This window comes from Mobula hypostoma, chromosome 28 (genome assembly GCF_963921235.1).
Source record: "Mobula hypostoma chromosome 28, sMobHyp1.1, whole genome shotgun sequence".
Lineage (NCBI taxonomy): Eukaryota > Metazoa > Chordata > Chondrichthyes > Myliobatiformes > Myliobatidae > Mobula > Mobula hypostoma.
This window is the reverse complement of record NC_086124.1, coordinates 1,436,776-1,458,147: the sequence shown is the minus strand read 5'-3', so window position 1 is coordinate 1,458,147 and position 21,372 is coordinate 1,436,776. Positions and strand designations below refer to the sequence as shown.

Genomic DNA, 21,372 nt, shown 5'->3' with positions numbered 1-21,372 from the left:
GTGTGTGTTCCCATGTGCTGAATCAGATTCCCTGCCCGTTCCTTCTGCTTCTACACCCCTTCCCACCAGGAATTCAGTGCATCGGGAATTGGTCCTTCCGCTCCCACACCTCACGTCCCACTCCTGGAAATGTGAGCTGACCACCCTGCTCCCCACGGGGATTCAGTGTATCCGGGCTCGCCCGACCTCACCCACACCTCACCTCTGACCCTCAGCATTCTCCTCTTTCCAGGTGGTTTTTCCAGGGTCTGAGCCGGAAGGAAGCTGAGCGCCAGCTCCTGGCCGCTGGCAACACGCAGGGCTCGTACCTGATCAGAGAGAGCGAGACCACGAAGGGTAGGTCACACGCCGGCTGAGATCTGCGCGACTCCTTCGGCAGCCCGACCAAAGGGTGCGGCCAAGGACCCACTGTAACTAGAGTGACATGAGTGAGCTCGGCTGTGCTACCTCGGTCACAGATTAACGCTGATGTCTCAGTGATTAACCACAGGTTGCCCCAGCAGCGACAGTTGACTAGTAAGTAGGTTTATTTAGAAACACAGCCAGGGAACAGGATCTTTCGACTGAACTAGCCCACATCACTCAATTACACAAATGTGACCAACTAGTCTACTAACCCTTACATCTTTGGAGTGTGGGAGAAAACCAGAGCACCCGGAGGAAACCCACGCGGTCACGCGGAGAATGTACAAACTCCTTACAGACAGCAGCGGGGTTTGAACCCGGGTCGCTGCCACTGCAATAATCTTACGCGAGCCGTGTCACCTCGTCTATTTCAATAGACTGGATAGGTCAACGGAGGGGAAGTGTTTAGATGGTTATGGGACAACGGAGACTAGCTGGATGGGCACTGGGGTTAGCATGGACTAGTTGGGCTGAAGGGCCTGTTTCTGTGCTGTCGTACTCTATGACGATGATAGAGAGACAAGCCTCTTTACCCACCAACCTTGTTGGTCAAAACTCAGTGATCGATTCCAATCCCACTAGATATAACACACCGGTGATGAGGCACAACTGACCAGAAGGAATAACTCCGTCCTCACTTGTTTTAAACACTGATGTGACATACTCTCCACTGACCCTTTACCCTGTGTTGTATCTGATTTACCAGGCAAATGCCTGGATCAGAGAGCATGTCTTATGAGGACTGGTTTTGTCACTTCAAAATATTAAATTAATTCAAAGGAGTCTGAACGGATGTAACTCCATCTTTACTTTAAACGAGGTGCGCAAGTATCATGTAGTAGTGTAATCATGTATGCACTTTGTTTTACCTATAACCTGTATATATAGGTTGATTAAGCATTCTTGTTTGCTTAAATAATTAATTACAGGTTATATGTAAAAATAAGTTAATTGCATACATGATTACACTAGCACCTCACACATATATAAGATCACTCAACTATTATTGAAATATTAAACACACAACACTAGGGCTTTTCTCTTTGGAGCGAAGGAGGGTGAGAGGTGACTGATAGAGGTGTACAAGATGATAAGAGACATAGACAGAGTGAACAGCCAGAGACTTTTCCCCAGGACAGAGATAGTTAATACAAGGAGATATAATTTTAAGATGATTGGGGAAAGTATAGGAGTGGAAGTGAAAGGCAGGTTTTTCAGGTAGAGAGTGGTGTGGAACACTCTGCCAAGGGTGGTGGTAGAGGTGGATACACGAGGGACATTGAAGCAACCTTTAGGTAGGCACATACTGGAGATGATAGAAAAATGGAAGGTTATGCGGGAGGGAAGGGGTAGATTGATCTTAGAGTAGGTTAATAAGTCAACACAACATGGTGGACCAAAGGACCAAAGGGCCTGTACTGTGCTGGACTGTTCTATGTTCTACGTATGTTATCAGATACGTGCCAACATCCATTCTTAAGGAGCCTTGAAGACAATTCAAGCAGAGTCAACATGGAAGGAAAATTATGTTTAAGAAATTTACTGGAGTTCCTTGACTTTGTGACAAACATGAGCAACAAAGGGGAACTGGAGCACCCAAGGGAAACACACAGGCTCACAGGGTGAGCATGCAAACTCCACACAGACATCCCCTGAGGTCAGAACCGAACCTGGCTCACTGGAGCTACAGGAACCAGTGTGGCAGGTTCAACACCGAGGGGAACACAACAGTATTCGGGGTCCGTGGCAGTCTCTGATAACTAGTATTCTGCTGACAATTAAACTACGTTAAGCCAGTGAATAGACATAAACTGGTCAGGCACCTGGGGTTACCCAGATGAAGATGACATTATGAAACATTAGCTCCTCTGATGGGTAGTCACACAACTTACAATGAGAACAACTTTGCACCCATGTCTACCAACTGACTTCTATATCTGGACTTGAAGAAACAGCCAGTATCGTGGCACATAAAGGGTTACAGCAGTTTATTATATGAAGGGAACAAACTGACCGGAAACAGTGCACTGGGTAAATGGATTACCTTGAGATCGGCAGCTAGTGAGAAGAGCCGGTGATCAGTGATGGGGTCCTTGCTGCTAATGACCTGTCTCAGAGCGCTGGGTGAAGGGACTGACTGCACTGCCGGCAACCTTGCTGCTGATACTAGGACAGGAGGACAGGATATGCAAGGGAACATAATTTTAGGGTGATCAGAGGGAAGTATAGGGGGGAATGTCAAAGATAACATTTTTACACAGAGTGGTGGGACCTGGAATGCCCTGCCAGGGGTGATGGTGGACACAGATACAGCAGGGACATTTAAGAAACACTTAGATGGGTACGTGGATGATAGAAAAATGGAGGGTTATGTAGGAGGGGAGGATTGGGTTGACCTTGGAGCAGGTTATAAGTTCAGTATAACATTATGGGTCAAAGGGCCTGTGTGTGCTGCACTATTCTTTGTTCTATGTTCTAAATTAGATTTGTCTTGGCGCAGGCTCTTATTCGTTGTCTGTGAGGGACTTCGACTCACAACAAGGCGACGTGGTGAAACACTATAAGATCCGCTCTTTGGATAAAGGAGGATATTATATTTCCCCACGAATAACCTTTAATACTCTGCATGAGCTGGTCGATCATTACTCCTGTAAGTCTGTGCTCACAATAACAATATACCATTGCTCTTCTAAACACCTCTGAAAGTTTTGCCCTTGATGCGCCAAGTCCTGTTTTTGGTAATGGAGTCACCGATGGTCTCAAATCCATGGGAAAAGTGCTCCCGGGTTATTCCCCACCCCCCTGGAGAGATGGAAAAGTTGATGAGGTTTATCAACCTTGAGAAAGCCCAGGAATAACAAGGTGCTAATCTGGGTCAACACAACATCCATCCCACCCCCTTATTGGCGAGTGGCAGCAATTGTCCAAGGGTGATGTTCAGTATGGTTAATCTTCATCAGCCAGGCACTGGACGGGGCAATGTCGCACCCACACTGGCAACACTGTGTAAAGGCTGTGGGCGTGTACATAGAGAGCGTGAGGGGAACAAGAAGCAAGTTCCGTCTCTCACCGTACAGAGCAGCAGTGAGGATGCTTCTCTGTGGAGCTAAACTGGCGGACGTTGCAGATCGGGTGGCACAAGGGAGCCCAATCTGAATCTAAAATTCACGTCCCAGGCCCCTCTCTGGGAGCGTGACACTGGCAGATCTGGGAGGCTCACGGGAGTCAACCCCCACTGCCCCAGGAAGAACCTCTGCTGATTTTTTGATCTGGAATCCTTGCCAACATGTCCTGAGGTGGCCTCTTGTGACTATTTACTGCTCTTACCCCTCCCCACCCCTCCAACACAGTGCAGCCCAGCCAAACCCTGTTCACTTGGTTTATCCTGATGTCCAGTGCAGGGCTGACTCACTCTCTGCATCAGGACTCAGCTGGAGATGGACGTAAAACTGTAAGACCATAGACATGGAAGCAGAATTAGTCTATTCTATCCATCGAGTCTGCCTCCGCCATTCCATCATGGCTGATTTATTATCCCTCTCAACCCCATTCCCCTGCCTTTCCCCATAACCCTCGATGCTCTGACTAATCAAGAACTTATCAACCTCTGCTTTAAATATCTAAATATGTAAATATAAACATGAGGGACTGAGGTCAGAGGGGATATTAGGGTTGTTCGATGCCACCCCATCGTCCCTGACACCAGACACCGTGCCCAGAAGCAGTGTGAGAGTGGAATGTCGGTGCCTTGCTCTCCACTTACTGAGTTCACTCTGTCTGCAGATAACATCGATGGGTTATGTCAGCTCCTGAAGAAACCCTGTCAGACTCACAAGCCACAGAAGCCGTGGTGGCACGATGAGTGGGAGGTGTCTCGAGAGTCCCTGAAGCTGGTGCAGAAGCTGGGAGCCGGGCAGTTCGGGGAGGTGTGGATGGGTAAGTGAAGACCCCAGAGGATGATTGCTCCCCTTACTGATCGCTCTTGCCCCTCCGGTGGCAATCAAACATACCGGAGTGTGTCGCTAGCATGGAATCAACTCTAGTAACTCAGGTACAGGATGTAGCTGTGCTACTGCAGTCCTGAGTGGAGTTAGGATGTGAACAACTATGCAATGTATGCATTAGTGCTCTCCAGGCAGCAGTTGGTGCCCCCATCACCCACTCACCCACCTTCCCAAAGGCAAACTGTATGGAAATAAATGCCAGCTTTGTCATTGATATACACACCCCTACAGAGGCATTGGAACCATTAGACAAGTTCTGTAGGTGGTGTCCACACCCCTATAGTGGAATTAGAACCATTGGACAAGTTCTGTAGACGGTGTCCACACCCTTTTAGAGGCATTGGAACTATTAGACAAGTTCTGTAGGTAGTGTACACACATCTACAGAGGTATTGGAACCATTGGACAAGTTCTGTAGATGGTGTCCACACCCCTATAGTGGAATTAGAACCATTGGACAAGTTCTGTAGATGGTGTCCACACCCCTATAGTGGAATTAGAACCATTGGACAAGTTCTGTAGGGTGCTGGTGACTACTGAGTGTCGCCTGTGCGAAGGGACTCTTTGTCAGACTGCTTCTGTCTCCGATCAGCTTCTACTGTTGACTAACATTGACTTCTCTAACTTCCGCTAAGGCTCCACCTCCCCCTCGTACCCCATCTGTTACTCATTTTTATGCACACATTCTTTCTCTCACTCTCCTTTTTCTCCGTCTGTCCCTCTGAATATACCTCTTGCCCATCCTCTGGGTCACCCCCCCCCATCTTTCTTCCCGGACCTCCTGTCCCATGATCCTCTCGTATCCCCTTTTGCCTATCACCTGTCCAGCTCTCGGCTCTATCCCTCCCCCTCCTGTCTTCTCCTATCATTTTGCATCTCCCCCTCCCCCTCCAGCTTTCAAATCCCTTACTCACTCTTCCTTCAGTTAGTCCTGACGAAGGGTCTCGGCCTGAAACGTCGACTGCGCCTCTTCCTATAGATGCTGCTTGGCCTGCTGCGTTCACCAGCAACTTTGATGTGTGCAGCTTCTACTGTTCTTTGTTCTGGTGTGAAATTCCTTTAAGTACAGAACAAAGCTGAGATTCCATGAAGTGCAAACACCAGATAACACCCTGTATCACAGGAGTCTGGCTTCTGTTTGAACTGCTGGTCCTAGGGTCATGATGAGTACAGAAACAGGCCCTTCAGCCCATCACATCCATACTATCAAAAGTGTTTACCTGAGCCAGCATTTGGCCATGTCTTTCTAAACGTTTCTTATCCATGTACCTGTCCGAATGTCTTTTAAATGTTGTAACCATAGCTGCCTCTCCAACCTCATCTTGTTCCATATACCCACCACCCTCTGGGTGAAAAAGTAGCCCCTCGGGGAACATTTAATGCCCCTTTAAATCATTCCCTTCTCACCTGAAACCTATGCCCTCCAGTTTTAGACTCCCCTACCCTGGGGGAAAGACTTTGATCATCAACCCTAACTCCACCCCTCATGATTTTATTCACCTCCATAAGCCCAACCCTTGGTCTCCTTCAATCCAGGGAAAGCAATCCCAGCCCGTCCAGTCTCTCCTCATAGCTCAAGCTCTGCTGTCCCTGCAACATCCTTGTGAAACGTTTCTACACCCTCTCTCACCCTGATCACATCCTTCCTGGAGCATAGTGACCAGAACTGCCCACAGTGTTCCAGTATTCTTGTACTCAGTGTCCTGACAAATGACGACGGGCATGTCGGATGTCTTCTTCACCACATGTCTACCTGTGTCTCCACTATCAGGAAACAATGTATTCATACCTGCAGCACTCACCAGAGCCCTGTCATTCACTGAGTTAGCCCTGCCCTGCCCTGCCCTGCCCTGGTTTAACTTCCCGAACTGCATCATTTTGCACTTTTTGAAGTTAAACTCCATCTGCCATTCCTTGGCCTGCTTTTTGAATTGATCTAGATTCTGTTGGAACCTTGGACAACCTTCTTCACTGCCCACTAACATGCACCTAATTCCCTCCCATGTCACTGGTGTAGGTGACAAACACACATGGTAAATTAGGTTACTGTGGTGAAGCATGACGGCCTAGAAGAGAACCACCTGGCTGCAGAGCAGATGTGCGTTTCGTCATGGTAACGGATGCCTGATTGTTATCTCATACATCCTGCTTCACTCTTCACAACCCGAAGGTGGTGAGAAATCAAGGTGATCCTCCTCTCTTCTGCTATTTCCTCTATGGATGTTGGCCAGGATTCACTCACTTCCAGTCTTCTCATGGACACAATCATCAATTGACTCGAACTGGAAGATGCTGTGTGAGGACAACCCTCACGCAAAGTAATCTCAAAGCTCTGCTCTCTTTCTGTGCCTGTCTTCATAAGACCATAAGTCATAGGAGAAGAATTAGGACATTCAGCTCAGCCATTTAATCATGGCTGATTTACTTTCCCTCTCAACCCTCCTCTCCTGCCTTCTTAAACCTTTGATGTCCTTACTAATAATGAATCTATCAACCTCTGATTTGACCCAGTGACTTGGCCTCCACAGCCATCTGTGGCAACAAGTTCCACAGATTTACCACCCTCTGGCTAAAGAAATTCCTCCTCACCTAAACGGATGCCCCTCTATCCTGAGGCTGTGCGCTCTGATCCTAGACTCCCCCATTATAGGAAACTTCCTCTCCACAGCCACTTTCTTGAGACCTTTAAATATTCAATAGGTTTCAATGCAGCCCCTCCTTTCTTCTAAACTCCAGCGAGTGCAGACCCAGAGCCATCAAACACTCCTCAGGCGTCATTCCCAGTATCATTGTCATAATCCTTCTCTGAACCCTCTCCAATGCCTGCACGCCTAAAACTGCTCCAACTGCGGTCTGACCGATGCCTTAGAAAGCCTCAGCATTACATCCTTGCTTTGATATTCTAGTCCTTTTGAAATGAATGCTAACGTTGTATTTGCTTTGCTTATTACTGACTCAATCTCAAGTTAAAATTTAGGATTTCCAATTCCTTTCCACCTCTACTTTCTAAATTCACTCCCCATTTAGAAAGTAGACTATGCCTTAATTCCTTCTGTTAAAGTGCATGACTTCCCTACGTCATATTCCATCTGCCATTTCTTTGCCCTTTCTTCTAACCTGCAGACTCTCTGCTTTCACAGCACTAGTGGCCCCACCACCTTTCTTCGTAACATCCAAAATTTGGCCACAAAGCCATCAATTCCGACATTCAAAATCATTGATATAACCATATAACAATTGCAGCATGAAAACAGGCCATCTCGGCCCTTCTAGTCCGTGCCGAACTCTTACTCTCACCTAGTCCCACCGACCTGCACTCAGCCCATAACCCTCCATTCCGTTCCTGTCCATATAGATGTCCAATTTAACTTTAAACGACACCATCGATCCTGCTCAACCACTTCTGCTGGAAACTCATTCCACACAGCTACTACTCTCTGAGTAAAGAAGTTCTCCCTTATGTTACCCCTAAACTTTTGCCCTTTAACTCTCAACTCATGTCCTCTTGTTTGATATATAAAGTGAACAGAATAGGTCCCAACTCTGACCCCTACAGAATTCCACTGGTCACCGGCAGCCAACCAGAAAAGGCCCCTCTATTCCCACTCACTGCCTCCTGCCAGTCAGCTTGTCTTCTATCCACGTTAGTAGCTTTCCTGTAATTCCAGGGACTCTTATCTTGTTAAATAGCCTCATGTGCAGCACCTTGATGAAGGCCACTTTAAGATCCAAGTAAAACACTGATTCTCCTTCGTCTATCTGCCTGTTACTTCCTCAGAGGCTTTGCAGATGCTCTGTGCTTCTCACCCCAAGAGAAGAAAACATGTTGAAGACAGTTCTCAGGATTAGATATCCCGACATTCATAACAGAAATAAAAGGTGTTTTATTTAAATAAAAGGTAATCCCCCCCGCTGTCCGCAGGGGTCGTTCCCTCTGCGACTCCCTTGTCCATTCACCCCTCCCTACTAATCTCCCTCCTGGCACTTATCCTTGCAAGTGGTCTAAGAGATACACCTCAATTATGAGCCCCAGGCTGTCCCTCCAGGTGAGGCAACACTTCACCTGTGAATCTGCTGGGGTGGCTTATTGTGTCTGGTGCTGCTGATGCAGCCTCATCTACCTTGGTGAGACCCGTCGTAAATTAGGGCACTGCTTCATCAAGCACCTCCACTCCATCTGCCAAAAGCGGAACTTGCCGGCGGCCAAACATTTTAATGTTTAGATGACTTCACTGCAGAATGGCATTGTTGAACTCACTTTCTGTTGCACCTAAGAATAGCTGAGGTGCTAAAGGCCAGATCTGTGGTTGATACCGTAAGGCAGAAAATCGACTGCTGCTATATTTTATTTTCAAGGTGTTAGAAAGATGTGTCTGTCTGGCCTGACGTGGACCAATGAGGTGTGAGGTAGGGAAGTTGGTCAAAACATGGTGGGATTCCAAAGCTGTGCATGGTTGAAATTTAAAACAGACCTGGTAAATTGATAATGGTGTCAATAATTAACTTGTCACTGAGAAATGTTTGCTCGTATGTGCCGGGCCATATGACACGGGCAATCATGGTCTTGACCATGATTATTCTTGGCATTTTTTTCTACAGAAGTGGTTTGCCATTGCCTCCTTCTGGGCAGTGTCTTTACAAGAATCAGAGTCAGAATCAGGTTTATTACCACCGGCATGGGATGTCAAATTTGTTAACTTAGCAGCAACAGTTCAATGCAGTCTATAATATAGAAGAAAAAAACAAAATAAAAAAAAATAATAATAATAATAACAAATAAAGAAATAAGTAAATCAATTACGGTATATATATATATATTGAATAGATTAAAAATCATGCAAAAAACAGAAATAATATATATTAGAAAAGTGAGGTAGTGTCCAAGGGTTCAATGTCTATTTAGGAATCGGATGGCAGAGGGGAAGAAGCTGTTCCTGAATCGCTGAGTGTGTGTTTTCAGGCTTCTGTACCTTCTACCTGACGGTAACATTGAGAAAAGGGCATGTCTTGAGTGCTGGAGGTCCTTAATAATGGACACTGCCTTTCTGAGATGCTGCTCCCTAAAGATGTCCCGGGTACTTTGTAGGCTAGTGCCCAAGATGCAGCTGACTAAATTTACAAACATCTGCAGCTTCTTTCAATCCTGTGCAGTAGCCCCTCCATACCAGACAGTGATGCGGCCTGTCAGAATGCTCTCCACCGTACAGCTATAGAAGTTTTTGAGTGTATTTGTTGACATACCAAATCTCTTCAAACTCCTAATAAAGTATAGCCGCTGTCTTGCCTTCTTCATAACTACATCAATTTGTTGGGACCAGGTTAGATTCTCAGAGATTTTGACACCCAGGGATTTGAAACTGCTCATTCTCTCTACTTCTGATCCCTCTATGAGGATTGGTATGTGTTCCTTCATCTTACCCTTCCTGAAGTCCACAATCAGCTCTTTCGTCTTACTGATATTGAGTGCCAGGTTGTTGCTGTGACACCACTCCACTAGTTAGTATATCTCACTCCTGTACGCCCTCTTGTCACCCCCTGAGATTCTACCAACAATGGTTGTATCGTCAGCAAATTTATAGATGGTATTTGAGTTATGCCTAGCCACACAGTCATGGGTATATAGCAAGTAGAGCAGTGGGCTAAGCACACACCCCTGAGGTGCATCACTGTTGATCGTCAACGAGGAGGAGATGTTATCACCAATCCACACAGACTGTGGTCTTCCGGTTAGGAAGTCAAGGATCCAATGCAGAGGGAGGTACAGAGGCCCAGGTTCTGCAACTTCTTAATCAATTTTGTGGGAATGATGGTATTAATTGCTGAGCTATAGTCAATTAACAGAATTCTGACGTAGGTGTCTGTGTTGTCCAGGTGGTCTAAAGCCGTGTGAAGAGCCATTGAGATTGCATCTGCCATTGATCTATTGTGGTGATAAGCAAATTGCAGTGGGTGACCCCGGCCATTATCAACACCCTGGGTCCCCTGCTCCTTCCCTTTCTCCTATGGTCCACTCTCCTCTCCTATCAGATTCCTTCCTCTCAAGCCCTTGACTTTTCCCACCTACCTGGCTTCACAGATTGCCTTCCAGCAATCCTCTTTTCCCTCCTCCCACCTTTTTATTCTGGCATCTTCACCCTTCCTTCTCGATCCTGAAGAAATGTCTCAGCCCAAAACATCGACTGTTTACTCCTTTCCATAGATGCTGCCTGAGCTCCTCCAGCATTTTGTGGGTTACTTGGATTTCCAGCATCTGCAGATTTGCCCGTGCTTGTGATTATCAATACTCTTCAGACATTCTCTGCCTGACGTCAGTGGTGGCATAACCAGGTCTTGTGATGTACACCAGCTGCTCGTACGACCATCCACCTGCTCCCATGGCTTCATGTGACCCTGATCGGGGGGCCAAGCAGGTGCAACACCTTGCCCAAGGGTGACCTGCAGGCTAGCGTTGGGGAGGAGTGCCTTAAACCTCCTTTGGTAGAGACGTATCTCCACCCCACCACTCAGCTACTGACAATGACGTTGTTTATTTTCATTCCTAATCGCTCCTACAGAGGTAATTAAGAGTGAAACACTTTTCAGACCTGGAGTCACAGACTGGACAAATTTTAAGAGTAGGTTAAAAGGTTGGCACTTCATCATGGACAGAAGGGCCCGTACTGTGCTGTACTGTTCTATGTTCTATGAACCTCATCTGTCCAACACAAGAATGTGAGATCGAGTGAACATTCTGCAAATGGAATATTTATTGCTCCCTATGTCTCTATTTGCAGGTTACTATAATGACTACACCAAAGTCGCAATTAAATGTCTGAAGACTGGCAGCATGTCAGCTGACTCATTCCTTGCTGAAGCCAATTTGATGAAGACTTTACAACATTACAGACTGGTGAAGCTCAACGCCGTGGTCACTGAGGAGCCAATCTACATCATCACAGAGTACATGGCGAATGGTAAAGTGGCCTAACCCTCCTGCTTGATTATTATTGTCCACATATTAAAGAAGGCAAAACTGTGACCGTATTTCATTAAAAGTTTGAAGATGTCACCAAAAACACTCACAAGTTTCTACAGGTGTACCATGGAGAGCATTCTAGCTGTCTGGTACGGGGGTGGGAGGGGTGCCACAGTACAGGATTGTTGTAAACTTAGTCAGCTCCATCATTGCCACTAGCCTCTCCAGCATTCAGGAAAAAAGGTGGCATCCATTATTAAGGATGCCCATCACCCAGGAAATAGGTTGCAATAGGTACATTAAATGTCAGAGAAATGTATACAATACACATCCTGAAATTCTTCTTCTTCGCAAACATCCACAAAAACAGAGGAGTGCCCCAAAGAATGAATGACAGTCAAATGTTAGATCCCCAAAGCCCCCCCCAGCTCCCCCCATAAGCAGCAGTAAAGTGATGACCCCCTCCCCCGACCAGCAAAAAAACATCGGCTCCCCCCACCGAGCACTCAAGCGTGCAGCAAAGCATCAATAAAGACACAGACTTGCAGTACCCCAAAGACTACTCATTCACCTGGTATTCAACATACCACAGGCTCTCTCTCTCTCCCTAATAAGGGAAAAAGAGGTGTCCCCATTTCACAGTGAGAGGGGAGACATAACAAAACAACTCACTGATTTACAATGTTAAAAGTCTGTTGTGTCTCTTCTTCTGAGCTTTGTGCCCAAAGAACTCGGGTCTCTGGGCACACAGCCAGCAGCCAGCTCATTGCTTTCAATTATCCGTCTCCCACAACGCATCAGACGACACCAACACTGGCCTTGAATCTACCCGCCTCCAGAGCCATGAAAATCCGGCACACGGAAGGCGCATTAGTCTTCCAGGCCGCATCGAAAAACGGCCGATCGTGAGGCCCTGAGGGCAGATCCCATCTTCTTCTCACGCCCTCTTCTCATTACTACCATCAGGGAGGAGGTACAGGAGCCTGAAGACACACACTCAATGATTCAGGAACAGCTTCTTCCCCTCTGCCATTCGATTTCTAAATGGACATTGAACCGATGAACACTACTTCATTATTTTTTCTCTCTCTTTTTGCACTAATTATTTAATTTAACATTTTAAATATATACTGTGTAATTCACAGTTTCTATTACTATACATTGCAATGTACTGCTGATGCAGGTGAACAAATTTCACGGCATATGCCGGTGATATTAAACTTGATTCTGATTACATCATGGGATTTCTTTTATGTACACTGTACGGAACCATCTAAGCAGTACCTTGGGTCCATTTTCCTTTGTTTTGTTAATACCTCTGTAATATTTTCTTCCCTCTTCTTTGCCCCTCGTCCCCACCCCCATTTCTCTCCCATGTTCGTGGATTACACTATTATTGCAAAGATTCATGGAGAATCTGCCTCCAGGTCTGGATTAGCTTTGGCAAGATGCCCAAAGGCCTTTGTGCATTTTCTCACCTCCCGTTTAAGACTAGTAAATTATTTTATTAGATTTTTTGAAAGTTTCCAGCTCCCAGCACCACTACCGCCTGCCATTATCCGAGGGGTCCGTGGACCCCTGCTCCATCGTGTCACGGTGAGGTCAGCATATATCCCTGAGAAAATCGGAGAATGGGGCCTTGAGATAAAGACGGGCTGCAGTCCACGGCCTGAAGAAGCAGGTTCACTCTGCAGGCTTGCTGTTAATACTGTGGCCACTGCTGATAACAGCAGCCCCTCTCACGGGTTTCAGCATCAAATGTACTTCATAGCGCTTGCAATTTTGTATGTGCTGTGTGTGCTTTGTGCTGTGTGTGACTGTTGGTACTGCGTTTTGTACCTTGACCCTGTAGTAATGCTGTCACGTTTGGATGTATTCATGTATGGTTAAATGACAATGAAACTCAAACTGAAATGCCTGCATTCCACTGGGTTCCAGTAGAAGAACCTCTGAGGCTGCTTTCAGCAGAATCAAAATCAGAATCAGGTTTACCATGTTTGACGTACTCTATGTTGTGGAATTAGATGCTTTGCAGCAACAGCACAGTTCAATACACAATATATACAAAAAAAGTCTAGAGTATAGAGTCAGAGAAAACCACAGCTCAAAAACAGGCCGTTCCGGCCATCTAGTCTGTGCTGATCCATTTAAACTGCAAAGAAAAGATAGATTCGTAGGTCAAAGGGAGAAGAAAAATAGTGAGGTAGTGTTCACGGGTTCATTTGCAAACACTAGAGAAAATCTGCAGTTGCTGGGAATCTGAGTAATGCACACAAAATGCTGGAGGAACTCAGCAGGCCAGGCAGCGTCGATGGAAAAGAGTAAACAGGTTCTGCTGAAGGATCTTGGCACGAAACATTGACTGTTTGCTCTTTTCCATAGATGCTGCCCAACCTGTTGAGCTCCTCCAGCATTTTTTGTGTGTTCACGGGTTCATTGCCCATTTATAAATCTGACGTCGGTGAGGAAGAAGCTGTTCCTGAACCGCTGGGTATAACACCTGCATTGTTGCAGCTTCATTAACAAGGGTAATGGACCATTTCAACCTTCGATAGGTTTCAATGCAATCCACCCTCATTCTCTTAAACTCCCGCAGAGCCATCAAATACTTCTCATGCATTAACCCTTCCATTGCCCTGATCATCTCATTAACCTCATCAGGGACTTCTCCGACGCCAGTACATCCTTCCCTGGATATGAGGGCCCAAAATGGATTACGATATTCCAAAAGTAGTCTGTCCAATGTCTGAGAAAGCCACGGCGTTGCATCCTTGATTTTAGATCTAACTGCTACTCATACGTTAACCCTTTCATTCCTGGGAGCATTCTTGTGAACCTCCTCAGGAGCCTCTCCAATGCCAGCATGGTCTTTCTTAGATAAGGAGCCCAAAATTGCTCACAATACTCAAAGTGTGGTCTGACCAGTGCCTCATAAAGCCTCAGCATTACATCTTTGCTTTTATATTCTAGTCCTCTCGAAATGAATGCTAATATTGCATTTTCCTTCCTTACCACCAACTCAACCTACAAGATAACATTTAGGGAATCCTGCACAAGTGCTCCCAAGTCCTTTTGGTCTTGGATTTTTTGAATTTTCTCCCTGTCAGGAAAATAGTCTACACCTTTATTCCTTTTACCAAAGTGCAATGACCATACACTTCCCGACACTGTATTCCATTGGCCACTTCTGTGCCCGTTCTCCTAATCTGTCCAAGTCCTTCTGCAGCCTCTCTGATTCCTGCCCCTCTTTTTGGATCACCTGCAAACCAATTTACCAGCGTCTCACTGATCTCATCTGAAGCGTTTGTGATACAGTTTCTGCAGAATGAAAACCAATGAGAAAACAATCCCACGTTGCAGGGAAACAATGACATTATGAGGTGCGAGCAGTTCTGCCTGTGTCTGCAGTAAATTAGGTCATTTTGTTGCTGGAGCTCTCGTTTCCGACTTCACTAGGCGAAGCTGTACTTGAACGCACTAAACCAAGAGCAGCTCTATAATGTCAGAGTCGATAACTCTGCATACAAAGGCTTTGAGTGATTGGGCACTAAGTGTTTGTTCATGTTGCATAATCGCCAGATTAGTTTATGGCTCTGCACGCCGATTTTCTTTGAGAAACATGACTGACATTTCTTTTCCATGGGAAACAGAAATCCCTGGAGAAGTGTGTTTGTGTTCAAACTCGCTTTTGGCAGAAACTATAAATATTGCAGCAATACAATTGCCAAAAGGGAAACATAAATTTTCCTCAGAGTTAATTAATGATTTTATCAACAATCAGGTAGATGACGGCTCTCAGACTGCGGACAAGGTCCTAGTAGCAAAAATTCCATTCTGTAAAAGCAGTCCAGTGAGATTATAGGACCATAAGATACAGGAGCAGAATTAGGCCATTTGGCCCATCACATCTGCTCTGCTCTGCCATTTCATCATGGCTGATCCATTTTCCCTCTCAGTCCCAATCTCCTGCCTTGTCCCTGTATCCCTTCATGCCCTGACTGATCAATAATCGATCAGCCTCTGCCTTATGGATGGCATGGTAGCGTAGTGGTTAGCACAATGCCTTACGGTACGGGCGACCCGGGTTCAATTCTCACCCTCAAAGAGCTGAAAGACCTATTCCACACTGCCCCTACAGCCACCTCTCGCAATGAATTCAACCAGTTCACCACTACAGCTGCCTCTCGCAATGAATTCAACCAGTTCACCACTACAGCCGCCTCTCGCAATGAATTCAACCAGTTCACCACTCCCTGGCTAAAGAAATTTCTCATCATTTCTGTTTTGAAAGGACGTCCCTCTATTCTGAGGCTGTGCCCTCTGGTCCAGACTCTCCCACCTTGGGAAACATCCTTTCCACATCCACTCTGTCAAGGCCTTTCAACCTTCGATAGGTTTCAGTGAGGTCACCCCTCACTGAATTCATACAATGTTACATAGAACATATGATAGTACATACAACATAGAACAGGAAAAGACTCTTTGGCCCATCATGTCTGCACTGACCAGGATGCCCATCTAACTAATCCACTCTGCCTACACATGGTCTACAGTACTGTGTAAAGGTCCTAGGCCCATATCTATAGCCTAGGGTGCCTAAGACTTTTCCACGGTACTGTGTTTGTCAACGTGGAGCGGAGAGCGAGTATGTAAATCTGGCGGGAGCAAAGGATGTTGGAAATGACGAGGGTGGAGCGCCACAGGAGGGGTGTGGGACAAGGAGGTGGCAAAGAAGGAGTGCTGGGGGTGCCAGGGGTGGGGTGGGGGGGTAGAAGGGTGGATGGAGGTTGGCGTGGGTGCAGACACACCCAGCCCTGAGACACCAGGCAAGGGCATTTGATTCCAAACAACTGGTTTATTGATCATTACAGAATGTCTCTTTGGTGCTTCCTGCTCCCTCCCCTCTCCCTTCCCCCTTTCTCTAACCATGATTCCCTTTTACCTGACCCCTTCCCACTCTCAGTCCACAATAGAGACCCATATAAGAATTAGGTTTATCATCACTCTCGTGTCATGAATTTTTTTTTGTGGCCGCAGTACAGTGCAATACATAAAATTACTACAGTACTGAGCAAAAGTCTTATGCACCATAGCTATACATATGTACCTGAGATCTTTGCCCTGTACTGTGTCTCTCTGTAATTCCTGTCTGTGTATGCATCTGTCTAAACGTCTTTTTAGCATTTCTATTGTATTTGTTTATACTACTTCTCTGTTCCAGGCACCTACCAAACGCTGTGTGAAAGAAAACTTGATCTGCAATCTCCCTCAAACATTTTCCCCTCTTGACTGCATTCTCTATTATTTATCATTTCTATCCTGAAAACAAAAACACCGACTATCTGCTCTATCCTTACCTCTCATAATTTTATGAATCTCTCTCAGCTCACCCCTCAGACTCCAAAGTTTCAGAGAAAATCCAATCTTTCCTTATTGCTAATACTGTCTATTCCAGACCACATCTTGATGAACCTTTTTCACAGCCCTGCAAAGCTTCCACGTTGTTCCTGCACACAATATATACCAAATGTGACCTAACCAAAGCTTGATGCATCTGTAACTTGACTTCCTGACTTTTGAACTCAATACTGCAACCAACGACAGCAAGCGTATCAAATGCAGCTCTTTGAGGCCTCAAAGTAGTCTGTGCAGGTTTGCGAAGAGAATACGTGCAACAATACAGTTCTAACTCAGTGTTTCCCTCCCTGGGTCCATGGATTCCTTGCTTCATGGCATAAGGAAGGTTGGGAAACCCATACTCTAATTGATTTGCCTGTCACATGTCAGGAAATGTAGGGAAAGCCTGACCCAAAAACGGAGAAGCGGAGATAATTTAGCAATAAACAATGGGAGGGTGGAGAGGGAAGGGATGGCTTCGGGGCTCTGATGTTCCTATCATTCATTCTATAGGGTTTCTTGTTTTATGGATGTCTGCGAAGAGTAAGAATTTCAGGTTGTATACTGTATACATTCTCTGATATTAAATTGAACAATTTGATTTGAAATGATAACTTTATTAATAGACAGCAGAATTACAAGCCAGGAGGGGCCACAAAACTAGAGAGAACAGAAGCCAAACACAACAGACCACAAGGTCAGCTTCAGGCAGGAAGAGTGAAAGAGGAGCAACTGGTTGAGCCCAACTGGCTCAATGAATGAACAAGGACCGTGGCTGATGACTGGGTTTAAATAGGCTGCAGGTGGTGAGTCTGGAATGAGCAGCAGGTGAATCCCATTAACTGGGTGGAGACTGGGAAGTTCCTGCACGTGTAGGCTGAGAGGTGTTAGTAGGAGCAGGCCTGACAGTCATGTACTTTGGTGAATGTGACTCTCAGAAAGTTTCAAGATACAAGGCTCTAATGAAGGCATTCTGCCTACTGTATGTGGCTTACAGAGAAGATTTACTAAGATGTTGCCAGGTCTTCAGGAGTTGAGTTACAGGGAAAGATTGAGCAGGTTAGGACTTTATTCCTTGGAGCATAGAAGAATGAGGGGGGATTTGATAGAGGTTTACAAAGTTATGAGGGGTATAGACAGAGTAATTGCGAGTAGGCTCTTTCTACTTAGATTAGGAGAGATAAATACGAGAGGACATGGCTTTAGGGTGAAAGGGGAAAGGTTTAAGGGGAATTTCTTCACTCAGAGAGTGGTGGGAGTGTGGAATGAGCTGCCACCTGGCATGGTAAATGTGGGCTCACTCTTAAGTTTTAAGAATAAATTGGATAGCTACATGGATGGGAGAGGTCTGGAGGGTTATGGACTGGGTGCAGGTCAATCGGACTAGCGGAATAAAGTTTCGGCACAGACTAAAAGGGCCGAATGGCCTGTTTTCTGTGCTGTAGTGTTCTATGGTTCTACAGTACATACCCCACCACACTGAGAAAACAATGAACAAATGCTTACAGTGTACATTCAGAACGTTTCTGCTGTTTCTACTGGGATTAATTTATGAGAAACACTCCTTCTGAATTTGCACTTGAAATATTTAGAGGAGCTATTTTCGGACACACCATATATAAATATCTGATTCAGTACCCAGTGCTGCCTTGCGTTAATGAGAACCAGGGGATATTGGTATAACACTACCATTTCCTGTGTAAGGGCTGATGTTGTTAGGCAATTCGCTGGCTGTGTGAGAAGATTTTCATCTCCCTTCTTTGGTCTGAGTGTTGAACTCAGCCCTGGAGTTAAAAGATAGAGTGCAGTAGACTGTGCTGGCGCTGATGGCTTGGGGAAGCAAATACTTAAGATTCAAAATTGCTTAATGCTACTTCCAGTACACAAGCGTAAAGGAGAACAAAATAATTGTTACTCTGGATCCAATGCTACAGAATAAAAACACAATAAGATAAAGAACATAATAATTAAAAAAACAATAAATCTGTGAATATAAGCTAATCTTGTGTATGTTGATAAAATGTTGTTGGGGGTGTGGAGGGGTGGGTTAGCGGGTGGAGGTGTCGATCAGCCTCATTGTTTGGAGAAAGTATCCGTTTTTGAGTCCGGTGGTCCTGGTGTGGATGCTACACCATGATGGGAGTGGGACAAACAGTCCATGAACAGGATGAGTGGGATCCTTCTCGATGTTACTGGCCCTTTTCCGGCACATTTCTGTATCTACGTCCTCGGCAGCGGGTAGCTGGTGCTGGTGATGCGTTGGGCAGTTTTCACTCCCGGTTGTCGAGCCGTCATGTCCGCCCCAGTGTGGTGATACAGCTTGTTGGGATGCTCCATACCACTCGTCTGTAGAATGAGGTGAGAGTGGATGAGCCAAGTCCCGCTCTCTCCAGCCTCCTCAGAAGGTCGAGGTGCTGGCGAGCTTTCCTGACGGTGTAGGATGTGTTCTGGGACCGTGACAGGTTGTGTGAGATGTGCACTCCCAGGAGTTTCAAACTGCTCGCCGTTTCCACTGCTGTGCCAAAGCAAGTGTCAGGAAAAGCTGCCAGGTTTCAGTTCCCATCGATGAATAATAGAACATAGAACAGGCCCTTCGGGCTACGATGCTGTGCCAACATTTTAATCTCCTCTAACATCAACCTAACCCTTCCCGCTAACATAGCCCTTCATTTTTCTATCATCCATGTGTCTAAGAGTTTCGTAAATGTCCCTAATGTATCTGCCTCTACCACCATCTCTGGCAGTACATTCCATGCACCCGCCCCTCTGTGTAAAAAACCTGCCTCTGACGTCCCCCACTATACTTTCCTCCAATCACCTTAAAAGTATGCCCCCTCGTATTAGCCATTTCCACCCTGGGGAAAAGTCTCTGGCTGTCCACTCGATCTATGCCTCTTATCATCTTGTTTACAGCTATCGAGTCACCTCTCATCCTCCTTCATTCCAAAGAGAAAGTTCCAGAATAATTTCAAAGTTCAAAGCGTGTCTGTTATCAGAGTTTGTATACTTTATACAACTTGAGATTCATCTCCTTACAGGCAGCCACAAAACAAAGAACCCCAACAGAGCCCATTAAAAACAAAAGAAGGCCATCAAGCACCCAGTGTGCAGAAAAAAAAATCAAATTGTGCAAAGAGTAAAAACAAGCAAGCAGCATCCTGAAGTGAAGTTGGCAATGCCAGGCGTCACCGCAGCCGATGCAGAAGTCCGCTAGTCGCAGACTACAGCCTCGATCCTATCTCGTTCAGTCCTCATACAACAGAGTTTATTATCATCACCTCTCCACCTTCAATTAATTTTTGGTGTTCTCAAGATGAAAGACTGCCTGGAAATTCAGTTATTGAATTCTATTTATAAAAGAAAGACACAGCCAACCCGACAAAGGAATGAGAAGGGAGCCAAGTTAGCTCAGGAAGCTCCACCCCACAGTCAGTGGTTGTTTTTCAAGCAAGAACCTTTGTCCATATCCAGCATGTGTCACAGATGATCAAATGTATCTTCAGTAACAATTCTTATTTGTTCTAAGGCTGCAAACATTACAATTCATCCCAAAATATTTTTTTAATAGGAGTGTATGAACAATAGCATTATCCAGTGAACTCAGAGCAGAAAAGGTGGTTCGAGGTCCAGACAATAGTCAGATTCACACATTAAAGTTGCTGGTGAACGCAGCAGGCCAGGCAGCATCTAAAGGAAGAGGAACAGTCGACGTTTCGAGCCGAGACCCATCATCTTTCAGTTAGTCCTGACGAAGGGTCTCGGCCCAAAACGTCGACTGTACCTCTTCCTATAGATGCTGCCTGGCCTGCTGTGTTCACCAGCAATTTTTATGTGTGTTGCTTGAAATTACAGCATCAGCAGATTTCCTCGTGGATAGTCAGATACAGATGGATTTTTATAAATCTCTCACTGCTCCTCCTCTGTGATCTCTGCTGCCCTCCGACCCTTCCAGTAAACAAATTCCATCCCCCCCCCCATTCCCCACTTTTATCTCTTCTCACCTCCTATCGCCTCCCCTGGGTCCCCTCCTCCTTCCCTTTCTCCAATGGCTCACTCTCCTCTCCTATCAGATTCCTTCCTCTCCAGCCTTTGACCTTTCCCACCCACCTGGCTTCACCTCTCACCTTCCAGCTAACCTCCTTCTCCCCCCCCCCCACCGCCACCTTTTTATTTTGGCGTCTTTCCACATCCTTCTCAGTCCTGAAGAAGGGTCTCATTTATTCGTTCCCACAGACGCTGCCTGACCAGCCAAGTATCTCCAGCATTCTGTGCGTGTTGCTTTTTATAAATCGTGTTGTTCAGTGTTTGATTTGAGGATTGAATTGAGCCTCATGGTTTCTGGTTTCACTGTGGGGAGACATGACCATGTGATCCAACCCCACCCATTGCAAATCATCTGAACTGAGAACCCTCTGCAAGTCCAAACGTCTCTCAAAACACCTGAGGAATTTGGGTTTACTAAATCTAGAATGAAGAGCTAGTGCAGAGTGGAAGCCTGCTGGGCCCAGAACCCAGAGGCTGCTGGATCGAAACCACCCTCTGCAATATTTAGTACGGTAGTGTGGTGGTTAATATAACACTTTATAGGGCCAGCTGTAAGATCAGGGTATA

The 21,372-nt window shown here is 45.9% G+C and overlaps 1 protein-coding gene across 2 annotated transcripts in view; it reads left to right on the top strand.

Annotated features, from left to right (window-relative positions):
* LOC134339060 (proto-oncogene tyrosine-protein kinase LCK-like) overlaps positions 1-21,372 on the top strand; it is a 101,631-nt gene that overhangs the window by 50,071 nt on the left and 30,188 nt on the right. For both annotated transcript variants that reach the window (XM_063035340.1, XM_063035339.1), the window contains exons 6-9: positions 233-336; positions 2,906-3,055; positions 4,189-4,341; positions 11,183-11,362. In XM_063035340.1, coding sequence (XP_062891410.1) covers positions 233-336; positions 2,906-3,055; positions 4,189-4,341; positions 11,183-11,362 — 587 coding nt within the window. The remainder of the gene's footprint in view (positions 1-232; positions 337-2,905; positions 3,056-4,188; positions 4,342-11,182; positions 11,363-21,372) is intronic.